The sequence below is a fragment of the Gopherus evgoodei genome, chromosome 20, assembly GCF_007399415.2.
Source record: "Gopherus evgoodei ecotype Sinaloan lineage chromosome 20, rGopEvg1_v1.p, whole genome shotgun sequence".
NCBI lineage: Eukaryota > Metazoa > Chordata > Testudines > Testudinidae > Gopherus > Gopherus evgoodei.
In genome coordinates, this window is record NC_044341.1 from 4690624 (window position 1) to 4712108 (window position 21485).

At 44.9% G+C, this 21485-nt stretch overlaps 1 protein-coding gene across 1 annotated transcript; it reads right to left on the reverse strand.

Annotated features, from left to right (window-relative positions):
- Positions 1-337: 337 nt before the first annotated feature.
- On the reverse strand, positions 338-16562 carry C20H1orf94 (chromosome 20 C1orf94 homolog). Its single transcript, XM_030538734.1, has 6 exons — positions 16297-16562; positions 8419-9086; positions 7011-7180; positions 4853-4927; positions 2478-2662; positions 338-413 (listed from the first exon to the last, which is right to left on the reverse strand). Exons 1-6 carry the CDS (start codon positions 16560-16562, stop codon positions 338-340), a joined length of 1440 nt encoding a protein of 479 aa, XP_030394594.1.
- Between the last annotated feature and the right edge of the window lie 4923 nt (positions 16563-21485).

The following is a 21485-nucleotide window of genomic DNA, read 5'->3' on the forward strand; positions in this document are numbered from 1 at the left end:
ATTTGTGGCCATGATCCTTTTTATATCAGCCATCTTTATTACAGCAAAATTCAATTTTAAGCAGCTCAGGCATCTGTCATAAATAAAACATTTTTTTTTTATTATTTCTCTCCATCATACCAAAAAAAAAAATCTCATTTGCTTCCACTAAACAAAACTCTCCTCTTTTGGATAAATTGTTGTGTAGCTGTTTCTTTACCCATAAGTCATGTAGGCTCATTCTAGACAGAAATCTTCACTATGGGAAATACAAAATAAGTCCTTATTTGACCTCCGGATTCCTAACAGTGACTGAAGCTTCAGGGTCTCCAAACGGTGCATCAGAAAGTTAGATGATCTAAAAGTTTATACCACTCCCACTGGAAGAGAAATATGGATTTGTCCTCACAGATCCACCAGGTGTGGAACTAAACCTGAAAAACATTCAAATTAAATCCAGTTTCATTATGATTTCCTCCACAGGTTTCTTCTCACCCTTCCCTTTTGAGCTTGTTGTTTGTAAAAGGTTTGAAATCTTGCCGAAAGGCCAGATTTTTAAAGGTATTTAGATACCTGAAGGTGCAGCTAGGTGCTTTTGAAAATCACACCTGCATTGTTAGATGCCTAAATACCTTTACAAATCTAGCCCTAAGAGCCATAGACCTTGTATAGATAGACGTCTCTTCTCCCTAAACTGTTGTTACAAATAAGTGGTCCTCCAGCGTTTTAACCATCATGTCTAGGGGTATGTCTATATAGCAAATTAAGGTGAAATGTAGCTAGTAGACATACCCCTGCTCCAGGCCGGCTTTAGGAACTGCGGGGCCCGATTTGAATACCCGGCGGCAGTCCGGGTCTTCAGCACTTTGGCAGCAGGGGGTCCTTCACTCGTTCCAGACTCCCGGTTATGAAATGCTGCTGAAGACCCAGAGCGAATGAAGGACCCCCTGCCGCCAAAGACCCAGACTGCCGCTGGGTATGTAAAAAAAGAAAATTAAAAAGGCACCTAAGGTGTGGGGCCCTCTTAGGCGCAAGCACAGGGCCCAATTCCGGAGAATCGGGGGAACTGGCCTAAAGCCGGCCCTGCCCCTGCTAGCTTTAATCTAGCTAGTGAGGGTAACAATAGGAGTGAGGATGCAGAGGTGTGCATCCCTGCATGGGCCAGCTGCCCCGGTACAAGTCCACCAGGGACCTTAGGTTCGTACTTGGGTTGCTAGCCCTTGCTGGGCTCCAAAAATTCAACAAAAAATGGAAATCCAAAACATTTAGAATGGCCCAGTCTTGAAAAAGGGGAAGAATTCTTTTTCACAAAAGTCTCACCTTATTTTGTCCTATTCCTCCAACCCTACCCTGAATTTGGTGATTGAAAATTTTGCCATGGCTTGAAAAATGTCCTAGAAATTCAAAAAAACTTCCACCTCCACTTTAATGTTCTATCATTATTTTGATGGATATAGTGGTGTAACCATTAACATTTTGTTTCCTGAGTAGTGACCCTGTACATTTCTAAGTCTGCCTGTGTGCAGGGACAGCTGTCATCTTTGCAAGGCAGGGCTGATGCTGCATGTTGCAGACATGACCGGCGCTAGGGGTTTGAGCGCCCTAGGCGCACGGCCATTTCGCTGCCCTGCGCGCTGGTCCCCCAGCTCCGCAGTCCTGCCTGCGGACAGTCGGCTGCTTCCATGGCTCTGGTGGAGCTGCCGCAGTGGTGCCTGCGGGAGGTCCACCGCAGCCGCGTGAGCAGCCGACCGTCCGCTGGCACTACTGCGGCAGCTCCACCGGAGCCGCCTGCCCCCCCCCGGCAAAATGCCGCCCCCTAATAATGCTGGCGCCCTAGACGATTGCCTAAGCCGCCTAAATGCAAGAGCCGGCCCTGGTTTTAGAGGAGACATACATACACTGTTCTTTCTTTTATTTTTGTTCTTATGACTTTCCCTTTATTTAAACTAAGACTCAAGATGAATGGCTTTGTGTCTGGAAGACAGCTCATCTCATAACATGCAGTGAAGGTCGGGGACAGGGAGCAGTTTTCCATCCAATAGTATAGTTTTGTTGAAATCGAAACACTTTGCAAGAACATGGCAACTTTCACAATGTTTTTGATGGCAAATAAATTAACTAAATTTATTTTGACTTTTTTTAGATCAGGTAAAATATTTGGTTTTGACTTTCATTCCATTTGTTTGGACTCGAATTTTCTATAATATATTATAATGTTCCAACCCTACAGTAATAAATCAGTTGAACATTATCACAACAAAACGTTTCTGTTTCTGGGTCGATGATTTTTTTTGGAAATTCTGTTCCATTGTAAATGTTGACTTTTTGTTCTGATTGGGTATTAAAAATGGTTTGAAATGTTGGAAATTTCCAGCTGGATGGAAATTCCATTTTCCAACTAGCTCAAGTCAGTAGCTCCATGTGGTTTTTACTGAAACTCACTTAAACCCTCCCATGATGTGCTATGAGAACTAGACCACACATTAGTGTGGACGTACCCATATGAATGAGAAAAATGATACTGCGGCCCATCACCCGCCATTGCTGGTGGATCACATACGCTGCTAGATGGTTTGGAGGGGTTCCTCTGCTGGTATGAATAACCGGGCTGGACCAGAGGGATATAGTTCAATAAAGGGGTGTAAGGTGACCGGAAAATCTGCTGTGGATTGTATGGAGTTACCTATAGATGGTAAAGAAACAAAGAGCAAGAAGTTGGTGAAATAAAACCGTTTACAGCCTGATCTGCAGATGCCAATTGGAACTAGGGATGGACGAAATATTTCAAATTTTGTCATTCAAAAATTATACTAAAAAGGGAAAATATTCATCACATTTTTCCACAAAAATCCCCTCCTACTTTTTTTAGTGACTGTGGGCCTGGTTGGAGTGAGTTGGTTTGTTTTATTTATTTATTTTATTAAATCAGTGAATTTTTTAACTTTGATAAAACAGGGACATTTTGGGAGAAAAATATATATATTTCTCCTGCCCCATCATCATTTTTTGATCAGATGAATTAAACCTTCAACTCTTACTGATATCAAAGGGGTTGAAAGTGTACTCAGCACCTCCCAAAATCTAGTTCTCAGGAAGCTTAAGACATTATGACAATCAGCTGCAACTGCAACAGGTATTTTTGCCTCCATTCCTACGGAAGCCTTGTAAATTACACACAACATGTCAAGGATATCAAAGCTGACAAGGGCTCCTCATTCTACTTGCTATTCTTCATTGTACAAAGAAATGTTGGTGTCATTCAGATCTGATTCAGTTGCATTCGGCATAATAAATGTGCTTCTCAGCCATGTCTCCATTTGGCGAGAAAGTTGCAGTGATGTCTATGTGGTATGCCCAGCTCTTAAATTTTGATCCGATGGGGTTTCCCCTTCACCCCACCCTCTTATAGAACAGAAATGGAAGAGGAAAAAAGCTGATGTGTCTCAGTGCTGTGTGGGTTGCATCTTGCTATAGAAGCCTCCTTATCTTGGAGAGAATGTCCAGAAGGGATTAACTAATTTACTGACTACAAGGGACCCAGCTCATGTTTACCCAGAGAGAGGCTCACAATTTGGTGACTTGGTTCCTTTTCAAACAAAAGTCCCATCCTCCTTTTTTTTAAAGTCATGTCAGTTCTTCGGTAGGAAAAGATGGAAGAAGCAAACAGAGTCAAAGCATCGTACAGACTGTCTAGGACAGAATTGTGTTGGCTGAAAAGTAAACTATCTCTTGGGCAATCCTCTGAGTTCCATTAGCTTGGCAGGGGAGTTTATGCAGCATGGGACACAGCATCCTGTTTTCCTCACCTATAGCAGAGCCAGCATGTGGAACAGGGAGATAGCCGCTCCAAAGGCCTTAGCTGCAGTGATGACCATGGACCCCCACTATGTGTACATGAGAATTTAGGCTATTGGAGCCATGTAGTCCTGACTCCTGGCCACCCCCAAACCACCTTCTGTGTCATCTATATTGTTATTTATTAACAGTTTTACTGCCCCAACTGAAATCGGGGCCCGCTTATGGTAGATGCTTTGCAGTTACTGAGGAAAAGACGGTCCTTGGCCAAAGAACTTGCAATGTAAATAGTCAAGACAGGTGAAGGGTGGGAGGGGACACAGGAAAATTTATCCAAGGTCACAGAGCAGAATTAGGATGAGAACCCAGGTCTCCTGCTGTCAAGGCCAGGCCCTATCCACTAGATTACTGCTACACTATCTGGTAACATTTCTGTAGAATATGGTTATACTCTTTCCCCTTCATCACCCTGGGATAATACTGTGGGTATTGCAGGACACTGCAAAATTCTCCGGGGCTGCTGCCCTTTCAGAGTGATGGCCTTTCCCTAATTAATGTTTTAGCTCCCCTGCCCCAACTTGAGAAACCAATTTGGATCTGACCAGAAGCATTGCAGTGACATACACAAGATCAGCTCTGTTGAGGCTCTCCTGGTGACATCCAAGTCACTCCAGCTCTCTGTGGTGCCTCTTACTGTCATAGCTTATCTTGCTGCAGCTCATCCAGTGTTCTCCTCCTCACTCATACATTAACTCATAATAGAAATGCACCATTTCATGATGCTGATTGTACTATTCTTCACAAAGAGAAAAAGGACTGTCCTAAATTAACACTAAATGGAGCATATACAATTGGATATTTTGGTTAGAGGTTTGGGGCCAGGCCCTCAGCTAATGTAAACTGATGTAATGCCATAGACCTCTGCTGATTTACACCATCTGAGGATCTGGCCCCCAAATCATATTTTGCAAAGCTACCAATGTCAGTTATGCCCCATGACAAACAGCTCTGTCTAATTTTCTATGCTTAGCATCTGTGTTCTGCAAATGAAAGCATATTTATAACCATTTAGACACACCTGTCTTGAAAAGCATCCTAGCGGAGGGTGTAAAGTCTGCTGGTATGGGATCCGTGCTCTCTGCTGATACAAGCCCTGTTAAAATACAAAAGACATGACTTTAAAACAGCCTGACTAGGTTTTATTTTTATTCTGCAATATGTTCCTTTGTCTTTTCAAGGGCATGTTATTTGTTCAAGGGAGTGGAGGTCAGCTGAATTTAGTTAATATCTTTCGCCAAGATTCTCCTCTCTGACTCCACAAGTCTAGCTTTCTTCTCTACATTACAGCTCTCTGTGGTAGGTTCTGCGCTCTCCATCCAACTTCCCATTGACCTCAATGAGAGAAGGATTAATTATGCATGCAGATAATCACTAACTTGTCATTGAACGTATCAAGCAGCTGACGAATGCCTATTAAATACAACTGTAGTTGATTACAGAGTTCAAAAGTGCACCCACAAAATGATTGACTGGCCTCAACTCAGCCTAAGAACTTAGTCTTAAGGATGAGATTTTCCAAGTGGTTTAAGGGAGTTCAGTGTTCAGATCTCATCGGAATTGGATAGGGTGAGCCAGTGTGAACAGGCCAGAGGGATGATAAGACTCTGCCGTGGGGCTAGGGTGGTATCTAGAGTTAAATCTAACCGAGTGAGCTGGGGATAAGAAAAATGCAGAGATAAGATTGGTGGAAGGTGGGACATGACTGAAGAAACTATTCCATGTGTTAGGTGAAAGGAGAAGAATAAAACTGATGAATTTTTTTCTGGTGGAACATTTTTCTCCTCACCAGAAAATATTGCACATATGTGTTGAGTGAGGCAGGGAATTTCAGGAAGAGAAAGGAGGGTGTCATGGTTAAGGTAGTTAAATACCAACCCTGGAAAAATGGATTCCATCCTTGCCTCTGCCACAGCATTCCTATGTGATGCTACTCAAGTCACTTAAGCCAAAGTTTTCAGAGGGGGTCACCAATTGGGTATTCCTCATTTTCCGGTGCCTGACTTGAGAGCCTGGTGTTTGACTTGTAGAAGTGCTGATTAAAGTCAATGGGAGCTGTGCTTTGAAGTGCTGTTTAGTTCTACATACTCAGAAATATCAGATCTTGGAGGTCTCAAATTGGGCACCCAAAATTAATGGATACTTTTGACCTTTATTTCTGTGCCTCAGTTTCCCATCATAACCCCTCCCAGATCTTATAGGGATATTGTAAAAATAAATTCATTCATGTTTGTGTGGCCCCTAGATAATATAATAATGATGAGCACAATAGAAAAGCCCATGAGGAAATTAATATTTTCATCTTCAGATGTGGGCTGTAATAGTGCGCAGTGAATAAGGCCAGGGGCCATGCACAAAATGAGGAGAAAACAAAATTTTGATTTGCTGCTTATTGAGTGAGCATCATCCATTCTGTGCACTGAATGAGGCCAGGATCCTGTGGAAAAAATAGTCAGTCATCATGGAATTAAAGACTGTATCATCATGTATACACACAAGGAGAATCACAGAATCATAGAATATTAGTGTCGGAAGAGACATCAGGAGGTCATCCAGTCCAACCGCCTGCTCAAAGCAGGACCAACGCCAACTAAATCATCCCAGCCAGGGCTTTGTCAATCCAAGCCTTAAAAAGCTTTAAGGAAGGAGATTCCACCCCCTCCCTAGGTAACCCATTCCAGTGTTTCTCCACCCTCCTAATGAAATAGTGTTTCCTAATATCCAACCTAGACTTTCCCCACTGCAGCTTGCCAAAACTAGGGTTACCTGTACAACCTTAATTTAGTCTCATCTTCATCTGTAAACACAGCGATAGTATCAAAAATCCATTTGGGGATCCTAGCAAATGAAAACTGTAAACTGGTGCTAACCTAGTAATGAAAACGGATACAAAGCACAGTCGGTCATAACTCACTATGTCTCATAAATTCAGCACCCTTCCAGTGAAGCATGAACATCGCCAATGCACTGAACTACTTGTTCTCTTTGTTTTGTTTTCCACCCAAAGTTATCCTCCCTTTCCCCCTACCAAAGCGCTGAGTTGGATAGCAGTCCAGTTCCTTTCAGGTCCTTCCAATGGTACAAAGCAAAAAGTAGATTTAGAAGCAGTGGTGGCTGCAACCACAGGCTTGACTCTGACAATGCCAAATAAGAACCCTGCATGCTTATTGTTCTATTACCTGGAACTGTGGAAAGTTTGAATGGTTTGGATAGATAGGGGGTGGAGGATAGTTCAGACTGAGCCACACTGGCTGGTTTAAGGAGGTAGCCATTGAAGTGGTAGCAAAACGCGGGGTGAAAACATTCCCATTGTATTTGAGGTGGTTCTTATCCGATGCTGCTGTAGTTACTGTAAAACAAAAGGTGGTTAAACATGTTATTAAACAAACTTGCTGGGCTTTTCTTTGCTCTGGTGGATCAGCCTAACTTAAAAGGGTGTGCTTTGCCCATAAACAACATTTACTTAAGATCTCAGCTACTTCCAGTGGCTACAATCTTTTAGTATTGAGACTCAAATTTAACAATTAATACTTTAAATTCTCTGATTTGTAGGACCTGTCCATCCAGTCCCTACAGGACTTGGAATTAAATGTAACTGTCTGAGTGATAAGGATGAATGAAATGGTTCAGCTAGAATAAGACTGGAACAAGACCCTTCGCACCTCATTCAAAACCTCTTTAATGTTGCGGGGGGGCGGGGGGAACTGACTAGCTTTTCGTTTGCATTCATGTTATAGCATCTGCAATACACTAGACCAAGATTTTCAAAATGGATTACTGATATTGAGTGCTCATCCTGAGACACCTGACGAGGAGTTTCCGAGGATGGGAGCTCAGTATTTTCCGGCCCCTGTAAAGTGTCTCAAATTGGGCCCCGAACAAAATATGGCCCCTAAAATACTTAAGTTAATTCTGGGAAATCTTGGGCCATAGGGGCTAACTCTACCTTCACAAGATGTGAGATAATGTGTTCTGAACCTAATCAATGCCCATTGCACTCAATGGAAAAAGTCCTATTGTTTTCACTTGGCAGTGACTCAAGCTCCATCAGTGTTTATCCCGTAACCTTGATCATCTCAGGTTAGCCTACCACAAAAATGGTACCCTTGCTAATACAAGGAAAGAGAGAGGTTCAAGATTTATTTCTGACCCGGCTGGCATCAAGTGCAGCAGATAGTACGACAGTTCCATACAGATTTTCAAGTTGGCTTCTTTAAAAAGCTACCAGTCATATGCGCCTGTCCATGGGATCTCAATATTGGAGTCACCTCCCATCTTGTTACATGGGAGAAGTGTATTGCATAGATCCCAGATGGATGACAGGGAGGATGCTGGGAGTTGGTCCTGGTATGGAACTGAGGATCCCACTATGGAAAAGGTGAAGAACCAAATTGTTTGGTCCCTATGAAATGACATCTCTGTATATAGTAGTGAATACCATACCTGTTGTCTATGGCTGCCTGCAATCGCTGACCCGACCCAAAAGGTCCCTTCCCATTCAATGTCAGCTGCGTTTTAAACATCTCTTTCTTTACTTTATTCCCCCCCGCCAATCATTCCCAAATTATGCTTCCAAACACCTTGTACCTGTGTTCTGAAGTCCCTCGGGAACTGAGTCGGGATCAGTTTTTGAGCAGATCTTGGCAAACACCGGGAGCTGCTTCTTTGGCCCCGTGGTTTGGCTTTCTGCTGTCATGGAAGGCGGAGGCACCACTGCGCTCTCCTTATGGGTGGGGGAATTGAGCATGTTAGTTTGTAGGTAGTCCTTAGTCAGTCTGGTTTCCTCCGCCACCATCTGGTTATCTGGCGCTTTGGCAGCTTCTATGCGTTTCGATGGACACGGCACCAGTGACTTACTGGTCTCTTTGTTAGAAACCATTGGGTTACTGCTACCATTGTCCACCCCTCTAGCATTCTTGAAGGTGCATTTTGAAGGACGTAGAGTCCCAGCGATGGTGGATTTTGTAGAAAGCTGAGCATCACAGAGAGATCTGAGTTTCATCTCCCTTTCTTTGCTTCCCATCATTGCTCGGTACATGCTTTCTACTGCTTCTGTTTTATCTAGCAACTGGTCCCTATCCGAAAGCAGGAAAAGACTGTTGTTTGATAAAGTCTGATTTAAAGTAGAGGCAGTTTCTTTGCTTCCTTCTAAACCTTGCATTTCTGTCTCGCTAATGTTCTCCTGGGTCAGGCTCAAGTATTCCTGTTCCACCAGAAGGGAAATCTCATCTTTGACACAGTTCTGTTCCAGTGATCTACATGAAAGAGAGAAATCTAACACGGTTAATGTACATTCAACAGGATAACTGCAGACAACTTGGATGAAGAACGTGGGAGCACAAAGAATTATTATGATATGGGCTTAAAGTCAATTCTGGAGCTAGAAATATATTTCTGCAACAAAATGAAATCCAAGCCTTGTGTACACTAGGAAAATGACTTACTGTTGACAATAGGGGCATATGAATTAGTTGCCAAGCCCGATATGCTTGCAGCCAATATTGAGTACAGCATCAGTTGACCTGGCCTTAGCAGTGGGTGTTTTTCTGACAATCAGTTGAAAAATTGGGGGAGAGAATTGCCACTTCCCACCTGCTTTTTAAATTAAATTTGAAATCATCACAATTTTGGAGAAGGGGCCCCCACAAAGCCCTAGTATCGATAAAGCCTACATTGTGCAACTGTACTTAAAAGGCCCTCATCGCTAGAGTTTCAGAATACTTCATAATCACTAGTGAATTTTTATCCTTCCAACACCCTTATGAGGTCGGGCTGAATTCTCTCCACGTCACAGATGAGGAAACTGAGGCACAGGTAAATTAAGTTATGAATATCACCAGGCTCAATCATCACTGGGACTGGCACTCTCTTACCATCCAGTTTAAGTTCTCAGCCATTTTTGGCTTTTTTTACACAGTTTATGGATTATGCCCATGTTGCATCACAGACTAGAATTCCAGAAAGACAAGATGGCTGAGATGATATCTCCCAGCGGGACCAGTCTTTCCCTACCTTTGGCCATTTTGGGGACCAGTACATATTGACTAGCTCCTTTGCAGAGGGAGTCAAACTAATGGTAGAACAAATGTTTACTGGAAGCCTTGAGGGGTAGGTTAGAGGTCAGTGAAGGCAGAGTTGAGTGTGGCCTTTTAGTGTGGCTTGCAATGAGATTGGCTTCAACGTAAGAGTCAAGCTGACGTTCTGAGAACAGGGCCCTGAATTTGACATCTAATGGGAATACACAATCGCCTACCACATGCAATACAAATCTCTCTTTCTAAACACTCAAGTTCTTTATCCAAATGGCACACGCTGGGTGCACAAAGCTCTTGACCTAAAAGTGGTCTGATTGCCAGAGGTGCTTAGACTCACAACTCCAGTTGCACTCAAAGATCCCAGTCCTAGAATGAGTTCCATGTGAATTCAATAAGTTGATGGAGGACAGGTCTATCAATGGCTATTTGCCAGGGTTGTCAGGGATGCAACCCTATGCTTTGGGTGTCCCTAAGCCTCTTACTGCCGGATGGTGAGACTGGGCAACAGGGCATGAATCACTCAATTTAAAGATAATTTTAAACTCTATTGGACCCAATTCACCATTGCTCTGCATCTTGAGCAGCCACTCACACCAGTGCAAACGCAAGTGTGAAATGCTCCTGAATCACATTGATATTTTACACCCATTCTGCCCTAGTGTGCTGTGTTACTATTTGTTTGTTTTGTGGCAGCACCTAGAAGCCCCAGTCATAGGCCAGGACCCCGAAGTGCTTGGAGCTGTATAAACACAGGACAAAAAGACAGTCCCTGTCCCACAGATCTTGCAATCTATTGATGGCATAAAGTGCAGGACAGTGGTGAAATTGGTTTCTTTTCAAGATTTTTTTCCCCCAGTGTGGTTGCCTGCTCGCAATATTCCTGCCTTCTGTTGATTACTTGTGTGATGAGGGACTCAGTTTGCTCACTTATTTCCAAATGTGATTAGTAACTTAATGCATAAATTGGTTATCCTTATTGGTTTGGGGGACAGGATGTCCAGAGTTATAAACATGTACATATAAATAGCTTGCCAAACTTTTAAATCAATTATAAATTCACCTAATTATGTCTGATTATGGATTCACTGTGTAATTATCAGAGTTTTTAAACTGCCTGGCTCGTCTCTTCCTAAAATAAAATAACCAAGAAACTTCAGCTGCTAAGTTTTTTGGGGTTTTGGGTAGGGGCAGTTTGGGAGGCGGTGAATTGCAGCCTGTTTAATATTTTTAAAAGGTATAACCTTCCTCCCCACCTCTGACTTCCATTCCAGTTCAAAGCTACCTTTGCAGGGCCCTGATCCTGCAATCATATACACATGTGGTTTTACTGATGTGAGTAGATCCATTGATTTCAGTGAGGCTACTCATGTGAGTAAGGTAAGCATCTGTATAAAGGTTTTGTGTGTCGAGTACCCTTAACACACCCAGTCCTGTAGTCTTGTGGTCAATCCAGTTTTCTAAGAATGCGCTGGGAGAATAGGGAAGGGTCAGTTGGCACAATCGTCATCACAAATGGGGCCATCAGAGATTTCCAACTTGAGGCTTTTTCAGAATTTAGGTGCTACAATGTTCTGGGGAGCCTTTGATAAAGACAGGAAGCCAAATCTCAGGAAGGAAAGTAAATTTAGGAAAAAGGAGTAAAGGTCTGCTGGTGGTGAGGCTGTTCAAAGCAATTCATATTCACATAAAGGGGAAAAAAATATCTAACATGGAATCCCTGCTGGTACAGTTTACTGATGACCCACAAATTGGTGATGTGGTAAACAATGGGCTCACTCAGACCTGTGCTTTATACTGTTAAATGTAAGGTTGAACATTCAAGGAACCAAGAATGCAAGTCACACTTACTAGGATGGGGGGTATATTTTGAGAAGCAGTGACTCAGAAACGCATTTAAGGATCCTGGTGGAGAACCAGCTGAGCCTGAGCTCCAGTGCATCGCACTGGGAGAAGAAAGCAGATGGGTTCCTTGAGTGTATTAGCAAGGGAATAAGCAGTAGAAGGAGGCAGGTGTTAAAACCATTCTGTATGTATCTTAGTGAGACTGGAATACTGGGGCAAGTTCTGGTGTCAACACTTCAAAAAGGATGTCAACAAATTAGAAAGGATTAAGAGCTACAAATATGATTCAGGGTCTGGAAATCCTGCCTTACACTGAACTTTCTTAGTCCCTTGCTGTATCTAGTTTCTCCAAGAGAAGGTTAAGAGGTGATTCGATCGTAGTCTGTAAGTACCTATGTAGGGGGAAGATTTCTGATAGCAGGGGCCCTCTTTATTATAGCAGACACAGGCATAACAAATTCCTGTGGGAAGAGCTACTGAGAGACCACTTCAGACTAGAAATAAACTTCAATTTTTTAACAGTGAGAGTAGCTGACCCGGTGAACAGTTTACGTAAGGATGTGGTGGATTCTACATCACTTGAAGCCTTTAAACAAGATTGTAGTGGTCTAAAAAAGATGCTCCAGTTCAGCGTTTCTCAAACTGGGGTCGCTGCTTGTGTAGGGAAAGCCCCTGGCAGGCCAGGCCGCTTTGTTTACCTGCCCTGTCCGAAGGTCCGGCCGATCGCAGCTCCCACTGGCTGCGGTTTGTTGCTCCAGGCCAATGGGAGCTGCTGGAAGTGGCGTGAGCCGAGGGACTTACTGGCCACTGCTTCCTGCAGCCCCCATTGGTCTGCAGCAGCGAACCACGGCTGGTAGGAGTCATGATCAGCTGGACCTGTTGACGGGGCAGGTAAACAAACTGGCCTGGCCCGCCCCACCAGGGGCTTTCCCTGCACAAGTGGCGACCCCAGTTTGAGAAACATTGCTCCAGTTCTCCCACAACTTATGGAGCTTGCTGCAGAGATGGTGAAACTTGCTTGGTGAAATTCTCTGGCCAGTGTTCTACAGGAGGTCAGATGAGTTGTTGTGGATTGGTCCTGCTTTGAGCAGGGGGTTGGACTAGATACCTCCTGAGGTCCCTTCCAACCCTGATATTCTATGATTCTATGAGATGATCATAACAGTCCCAACTGACAGTAAAATCTAAGAATCCATGTTGATCTCTGGGATGGTTTATCAGTATTGCTGCTTCCAAATAAAACTTCCCCTTCCCAGGGCCGGCGCTACCATTTTGGCAGCCTAGGCAATCGCCTAGGGTGCCAGGATTATTAAGGGGGCAGCATTTTGCCAGGGGGGCAGCAGGAGGCTCTGGTTGACCTGCCACAGGCATGCCTGCAGAGGGTCCGTTGGTCCGTGACTCTGGTGGAGCTGCTGCAGTCATGCCTGCGGACGGTCAGCTGCTCCTGCGGCTCCGGTGGACCTCCGGCAGGCACCACTGCAGCAGCTTCACCGGAGCCATGGACCAACGGACCCTCCGCAGGAATGCCTGCGGCAGCTCCACCGGAGCCACAAGATCAGCACAGGGGGCAGCGAAATGGCCGTGCGCCTAGGGCACGAGAAACCCTGGTGCCGGTCCTGCCCCTTCCTTAGAACTTTTTCAAGCAGCCTTCATATTGCACATCAGTTCTCAGAACCAAACTAATGCAAACACAGAAGGAAAGTTTTTTTACAGCCTGATTTTAAAAGTGGGGAAGTCAGGAGGCCTGCTCTGCCACTGGGAGGATTTGTCTGAGATTTTAAGGGATTGTCTCTTACTGTGTGTCTGTGCAGCACCCAGCAGAGTAGGGCCCTGATTTCTGCTGGCCCTCAAGGTGCAAAGAATAATAAGGGGGGCATGGATACAACACAAATTCTTTGCTGCAATATCATTGTAAGTCCTCATGTAGCATCTGTAAAATGGGATCAACTTTTGTTTTTCCTGTTGTTGTACTTGACTGGCACCTATCACCACAGTGTATGAGCGCCTTGCAATCTTGTAATGTACGTATCATCACAACACCCCTGTGAGGCAGGGCAGTGCTGTTATCCCCAGTTAACAGATGGGGAACTGAAGCATAAGGACACTGGGAAGGCCCAGATCCTCAAAGATATTCAGGCCCTTTTAAGGATCTGGATCTAAGTGATTTGCCCAAGGGCAGGCAGGAAGTCTGTGGCAGAGAAGGGACTTGAAACCAGGTTTCCCAAGTCCTAAATTTAGGCCTTAATCACTGAACCATCCTTCCTGTCTACCTCATCTGTTTAGATTATAAACTGGTCAAGGTAGTGAACTGCCTGTTACTACATGTGTGAAAACACCCAGCAAAATGGGGCCCTGACATCAGTTGGGTCTACTAGACATGGTCACAATATGAATAAAACATAATAGAAGGTCTGGATGTTTCCAGCGACTTGTCATCCTCCTATGTCTAAATATTCCAGTAACAAAGCCAGGAAGGTGAAACTGTTTGTTCAAAAGATTCCAGATGCATTTAAAATGAACTTACCTGTGATTTGCATCAGTCAATATTTTAAAATAATTAAAGTTTGCTAAATCAAGCAAGGTCACTAGGACTAATCTTGGCCCCAGTGTTGTTGCAGATGACAAATTAGGGAATACATGGACCTTTATTGGCCATCAGCATAGACTGTGAGGTTTTTATAAAATCTCTTCCTGGCAATTGGATAAGGAAAATTGTACCTCCAGGATCAATCGTAAAAATATGGCCCAGGTTAGAATCCTGCTCACCATCCTCATTTGAGCAGCAGCATTGGTTTCAGAGAGATTACTCAAATGAGTAGAGCAAAGCAAGTCTTGGCATTTGGTCAATACTAATCAAAACCAATTTGAAGGCAGTTCAGTTATTACTTGTATAGGGACCAAGATCAGGGCCGCTTAGCACTAGGAGCCTTATAGACAGAAAGTGAGAGACAACCCCTGCCCTAAACAGTCAAGACAAAGTCTGTGAGGGAACGGGAGAGGTGACTTGCCCACAGTCATCCAGCTGCTCTGTGGTAGAGGTGCCAGTAAAACCCTGGTCTCCTGATTCCTAGGCTTAGCAAGCCCTGTCCACCAGACTTTGCGCCTCTCTCATTGCTTGAAGAATGAGTTTGTTGGGTCTCAGTCCAGTTTCTGTTTCTTCAGGTGTCCCCCCTCAGAAGCTCCACCACAGCTCTGGTGCTTTTGTGGATGGTTGCGCAGCACAGATGCAAAGGAAAGAGAGAGTATGGAAGTACACTCTAGTATCTCCCCATACCTAGGGAGAGTTTCAGGGCAGTTATGAGGCACATTGGCAAGGGATAATGTTAGGCTGGCTGCTCTTGCAGAGCCAACCAAATTCACTGCTACTAAACAAAAAATTATGGTGCTTTAAGGGTCAATTTCATTTATTAAAATAGGGGAGGACTTAAAATTCAGATTGTTAGTAGTAGTTTAATTCTCTTCTACACAGGCTCTTGTGGAGCAGTTCTCAGCATAATATCTGAGCATCTTCCACTAGTGCATTAACTGGTGTGATGAGTGTCTGGTTCATAAAGACGCTTGGGCCTGCATTCTCCTTTCTCTTACCCCAGCTGTGCACTGGAGACTGACTTCAATGGAGTGACTCCAGATTCGCATGGATGCGAGACGAGAAATGAGCCTGATTGACTCTTCATGACTTCTGGAGTCTACCTTCAAGATTATAGTACACTTAGCATTGATGGGTCACTGGATTTGGAGTCAGGACTCCTGGGTTCTATTCCTGGATACATATCACCGATTCACTATGTGACCTTGGTTAAATCCCTTCCCTTCAGTTTGTTTCCCTGTCTCTATAAAGGGAGAAATGATACAAACTCACCTTTCATAAAGCAATTTGAGCTCTAATGTTACTTATTTACGGCATCAAAGCAGGCTGGACCCAGTCTGTGTAACGCTGACTGCTGTATTGCATTTTTGCTTTAAGATCAGGGAAGTTGCCAGCCTCTGCTAATTAATTGCTGGGTTTGCAAATTTTAATTTTTTTGGTTTCCCTCCTGCCCTGCTTCTGGAGAATTCTATAAATACTTCACTCTTAAATTTGAAAATTGTACCTCCTTCCCTTCCTTTGACTTACCCCATGGAGAGAGACTTGGCAGAAAAAAGTTCTCTGCCAAATTCAGCTTTCCTTTGTAAAGATCAACTGTTTACAGTATAACATTTTAATTTTCTGCTTTGCTCTTTTGAAGGCTTCTTTTGCTTCTTACTGTAAATATTTTGATTTTTTTTTTAAAAAAAAGCTGCTGTAGGAAACTGAATGCGGCAGCTGCTTACTGTGCTTCAGAATTACAGATGTGGCTAGGCATCACAGGGCGTTTTGCATAGGAAAATGAATGTGTGGAGGGAAAGATCATTTTGCTCTCTGGGTTGGTGCTGTGAAAATAAACAACCACAGTGTCTTATCTCAGCCAGTCTGAGAGCTTACCTAGTCTGTTTGTATACACGTTCCCAAAGCTACTATAGAGAACAAAGGGCGTAAAAGAGGGATGGGGGTGAATTTCCACTTGGAGTTGGTCAGTGATCTCCTCTCTGACATTTTGAGAACACTCACTCTTTCAGGAAGTTGCTGCCTTCTCCTCTGAGAGGTTCTGATGACAAAAGTGGGTGACAGGTAGGCTGCAGGACTGGGGATGTTGACCTAGGCTGGAGCTCTTCAGAAAGACCTTGAACGCGTTTCCAGATCTCATGACAGGCTTTATCAAAGCTGTCTTGAGGGGTGTTGTGGTGGATCCAGATGTGTCTTGGGAAAGGTCCTAGAGGAAATGGGCCATTGGGGCTTATCGTCGGATCCTGGAGCCCACTACCACCTGTGAGCATCTTTCAGTCTCTTCCCACCCAGGGAGCAAAAGACAACCTTGGTTTAAAAAAAAAGTGGTTTTGTGAGTACCGAATGGAATGAAGAGCAACAAACCATGGTAACTTGGTAACCACAGAACCCCTGGGGCCTGGCAACTGGTATGAAGGACAACAAGCGGAAACAGCTGTAGGGATGCCAACACCACCCAAAGGAGGAAGTGGAAGAAGGAGCCACATTTCTCGCCTCCCCCCCAGCAAGGCTGAGAGTAGCCTCTGGGACCAGTCTCCATATAATTGCCACCACTTCCAGACTCCATGTATTCTCAGGTCCATATATTAACCTCCCCCTCCTCCTTCATTTATCTGTTCTTTATATTGGATGTACCCCCGGTGCATAGAAGGAGTTACCCCCAAGGTGTCTCAACTGACAGTGAGGGGCCTCCCCTCAGCTGTGTGTCCCTTCTCCTACCCCATATCAGGTTCCCTCCTTATCCTTCTGTCACAGAAATAAACTGAAGCAAAGAGATGGGAGGACTTGTTTGGGAGAGGGAGAGGGTATGCATGTGTGGGACTGAGAGCAGGGAGATATGGATCTCTTGTGCTGCTGTTTGCCTCTATTTCTCCAATCCAAGGAACAGGAGCTCAGCTAGCCAGGTCTCCTCTTGTTCCGCAGATGAGCCCAAGTAACAAAGTTTCAGAATTTGCCAACATTTGGGGGCGTCTGGATATGGGATTTTTGCTTTGGGAACTTTTTTTTCTCTCAACGTTCCCTTTGAAGCATTGGGCACTAGCCACTAACTGATGCAGGATGCTGGGCTATATAGCACAATCTGGTCCAGCAATTCCAATTGCCGCATGCTAACTTGTGTATGTCACCACTGCCTTTTGTTGGCCCAACCTTGTGATTGCCACACATGAGGGTATATCTACTGCACTGCATATGGGAGCATGCTTCCCCAGTGCAGGTAGTAGCTACAGCCTGATGGAGGAGACAATCCTTAATACTGCTAACCTGTTTATTCCTGCTGATATTTAAGGCCATGAGGTGCAAGAATTATTAAATGCAGTTGTACCTGTGGACAGGTTTATCAGCTATGGTTAAAACACATTTCAGTTTGAGGAGAGCAGTGGAATCTGAATGGGAAGAAGGAAGCCAGCACAGGCCAAACTTCAGAAGCACTGGTTATATCTGCAAAAAATTGACAGTTATGAGTCCAAAGCCCCTACTTCTGTGTATGCACCATGTGTCTGAGTGTGCAAAAAAAAAAAAAAAAAAGTGGGGCTGGGAGGCAGGCAAGTGAAATTTTTACATATAGAAGTGCCTTTGTACATCTACGCACAAGTATTGCACCTGCAGATTTTTTTTATTACTGCAGCTGTTGCATCTTCCTTTGAAATCTCCGCTCCATGTGTAGTCTAATATAAAAAGTGGACACAGCGCCTGTAGATTCTGTATAATCAGAGAGATTATTCTGTCTGTGCGGCTGTTGGCTAATACTTTATGCCCAGCTAAATGCTGCTGTTTTCACCCACAGCAATCATGTTTGGTTAACAAAGTACATGTTGGGGATTTATTTTATTTCTCCAAACACCTTTCATGTCCCTATGCAGACTTGCTAATTGTGCTGCTTTTTATCTTGGAGAGATATTCTAAGATCACCAGCCTAGATGACTTCTAGGACTCCTCATTCATAGCCACAGTGACTGTCTATGTAGGCTGGAGTGTCGTCTAGCAGCAGTAAGGGAACGTGGTGTCAGAACTCTTAGATGATGATCCCGGTTCTGGCACTAATTCCCTTTGTGATCCTGGGAAAGTTCTTTCTCCTTCCTGTGTCTCTGTTTCCCGATCTGTAAAATGGAGCAAATACTTCCTACCTCCAGACAATCATTGTGAGGACTAACTAAGCCCAGATCTACATTAGCCCTATATTGGTCTAACTATATTGCACAGGGGGATGAAAACTCCACACCCCTGAGTGAGTTCATTATACCCACCTAAGCCCTGGTGTAGACAGCACTATGCCTCCCATTGACATAGCTACTGCCTCTTGGGTAGGTGGATTAACTACGTTGATGGGAGAAGCTCTCTTGTCAGTGTAGTAGCATTTTCACTAAAGTGCTACACCGGTGCAGCTTCACCGCTGTATGTGAAGACAAGTCCTAACATTTGTAAATCATCCCAAGATCCCTGGCACACAGAGATTTAGAAATACTGTGTTTTATTATTGTGTTTTGCAGGGTGTGTGTGTGTGTGTGTGTGTGTGTGTGTGTGTGTGTGTAATTAGAGTCATTTACATGGCTTTGCCTCTGTGTGGGGAAATGCTGGGGTACAGCAGGTTGCATGTCAGCATCAGGCAAGGTTTTGAGCCTGGGATCTGACTGTGGGTGGCAGTGCAGAGCAGAAGTTCCCTGCTCCTTAGTGGGTGGTTAGAATGGCAAAATCCTGTGTCTAGTCTACTGTGGAGGTAATTTAGCAAGTCGATCAGCTATGTAGTGGAGGTTGAGATCTGAGTGAACCAGCGCACGCGCGTGTGAGCGTGCACACACACACACACACACTCTCTCTCTCTCTCACTTTCAGATGAGGGGCAGCAAAATTAACCCTCATGGTTTCTGCCACAACACAACTTGTCTTTACCAGTTATGCCAGTTACCAAATATATACAAATCTTTTAAGAGAGATGGAGACCCTAAGCCAAGCATTGCTGTGAGGAAGACTGAAAAAAAGGAGGGGGGGCAGTTGATATGGAAAAACATATGATTTTACTAAGCAGGAATGAAGTGGGATTGTACCTCCCCAAAGACTTTATTATGCCTGCATATTGTTCTTGATCCCTTGCTAGTCTTTGTCTCACCCTATAGCCTGTGTGCAGCAAGCAAGTCACATATTCAGCTGAATGCAAGGCCGGGGGGGTTTCTTCGAGAGAACTATCTGCATAAGAGGCAAGGGATGGATGGAGCTGCGCTGTGGAGCCACCCCCCTCTCTGATCCTTTTATATCTGGATCTCTGCCTTTGAACAATAAGGTCTATTTGAATAGGACACTGCAGTTTAAACAGACATAAAGCGACTCTTTCATGTACCAGCCCTGGTTGCTTTGGCTCTTGGCATCCGTTCCCGGTGTAGCCAGTGGAGGGATTGAAAAGCGGAGGGGACCGAGAGAAAGTACGTGTGAGAGAGAGGATTGATTCGGGGGTGGAGGGAGAGATTTACCAGCCCTGGGTATAAATTGTTTTCTAGCTGTCAGATGAGCTCATTCAAGGCAACCGTAGCAAGTCTGAAGAAGGGGGGGGTTGCAGCAAGAAACTGCAGCAAATGCAAAGCAGTAACGTAGGGGGATGGGCGGCTAGTTCCAAAACACCCCCCCCCCCCCCTTTCCCGTCACTTCAGAGGCGAGCCAAGGGAGGCAGGGATCGCAGCTCATCCTGGAGCAGCAGCGCTCATTTGCGTCTGGCATTGCAGACCGCCCAGTGGTGCCGGTGGACTGGTCCCCCCCGCCCCAAAGTGTTGCAGCTTTGAACGTTGCAATGAGAAAATCAGCAGCAGCAGCAGCAGCGCTTCCTCTTTCGCAGTGGTGCATGGTGTGTGTGTGTGTGTGTGTGTGTGTGTGTGTGTCCTCCCTTCCCTAGGCATGTCTCTCTGCCTTGCACCCACTCCCCCCTCTCCGGGGGGAGGCAAACCCTGCAGTTAGGATCCCACCTCGGACCTAGTCCCATCCCTTCCACGCGGAAGACTGAACTGAATCCCCAGATAACGGGGGGCGGGGGGGGGTGTCTCTTTCGTTTGTCCAAAGAGATTGAGCTTAAAAGTGTGACTGCAAAGGGGGCAAAGGCGTGTGGGGTTTCCAATGTGTGGTGTGTCGCGGACGAGCCCCCACGGAGCTGCACATCACTGCGAAGTGCCTGAATGTGGCTTTCACAGACTGGATTTTTTTTTAAATTTTATTTTTTGCATACAACCGTAGGGGCAAATGTGCTACTCCAGGCAAAAACCAAACCCTTCCTCCTGGCAGCTCTGCAAAGAGGCAGCAAAGCAGCCAGCCCCGTGAGAAGAAACATGCGATGGTTTGGGAAGGGATGACGCAAAGCCCCCCCACCATCTCCAAAACATTTCCCCCTCTCCTCCCCTACAACCAGTCCCGCTTGTCAGAACCTAATCTCTCCCCAGGAACGCATGCTACTGGGAAAAGTAACAGCTGCACAGCGTGGGGGGCTTTCTCTGGGGGATTGCCCCCCCCCCCGCAAGCCCTCCTGTGTTTGTAATGCAATTTCCTTGGTCATAAAAAGTGTCCATATCATCAAATTGTTTACAAAGCCCCCCCCCCAAGATGAGAGTGGGGGGGAATATTGTGGATGATGCATGCAGGATTTATTCTAGCGGCTATGTGAAGGCCAAGGGGAGCTGCTGCTTGGACATTATATCTCTGTATTAAGAGGAATCTGCGGGGAATTGCTTCTATAAAGGAGAAAAAACCTGGGGTGGGTATTAAAATGAACAAATAAATGGGATCCTACAAGCTAATGTGTGGTTTATTGTTTCTGGAGGATGGAGGGAATGGGGGTAGTGGTGGAATACAAATCTTCAATCAGATGCTGTCTATACACACACACATCCTCCGCCAAAATAACACAGCTGAAGTACCCCGTTCCCACGATTTAAGGAAGAAGAGAACAAGGATGTGGAGGTGATCAGTCACCTGGATGCTGATGATGCTGATCAAAAAGTGTAATTCCCTAGAACCCTTGCGCTGCTAATCCTGAAAAGCTTGATCCAAGAGAGTCATTTTTTTAAGTGGGGAAAAAAGGAAGGGAGGGAGGGGGAGAAAAAAAAACGAGACAGCCCTCCTCTCCCCAAGCCAGTGCGAGAGTTGGTTCATTCCAGCTGCAGAAGCTCAGAGCCTTCCAAGCATTGAGATTTTTTTCTGAGCTAAAATAATAATCATAA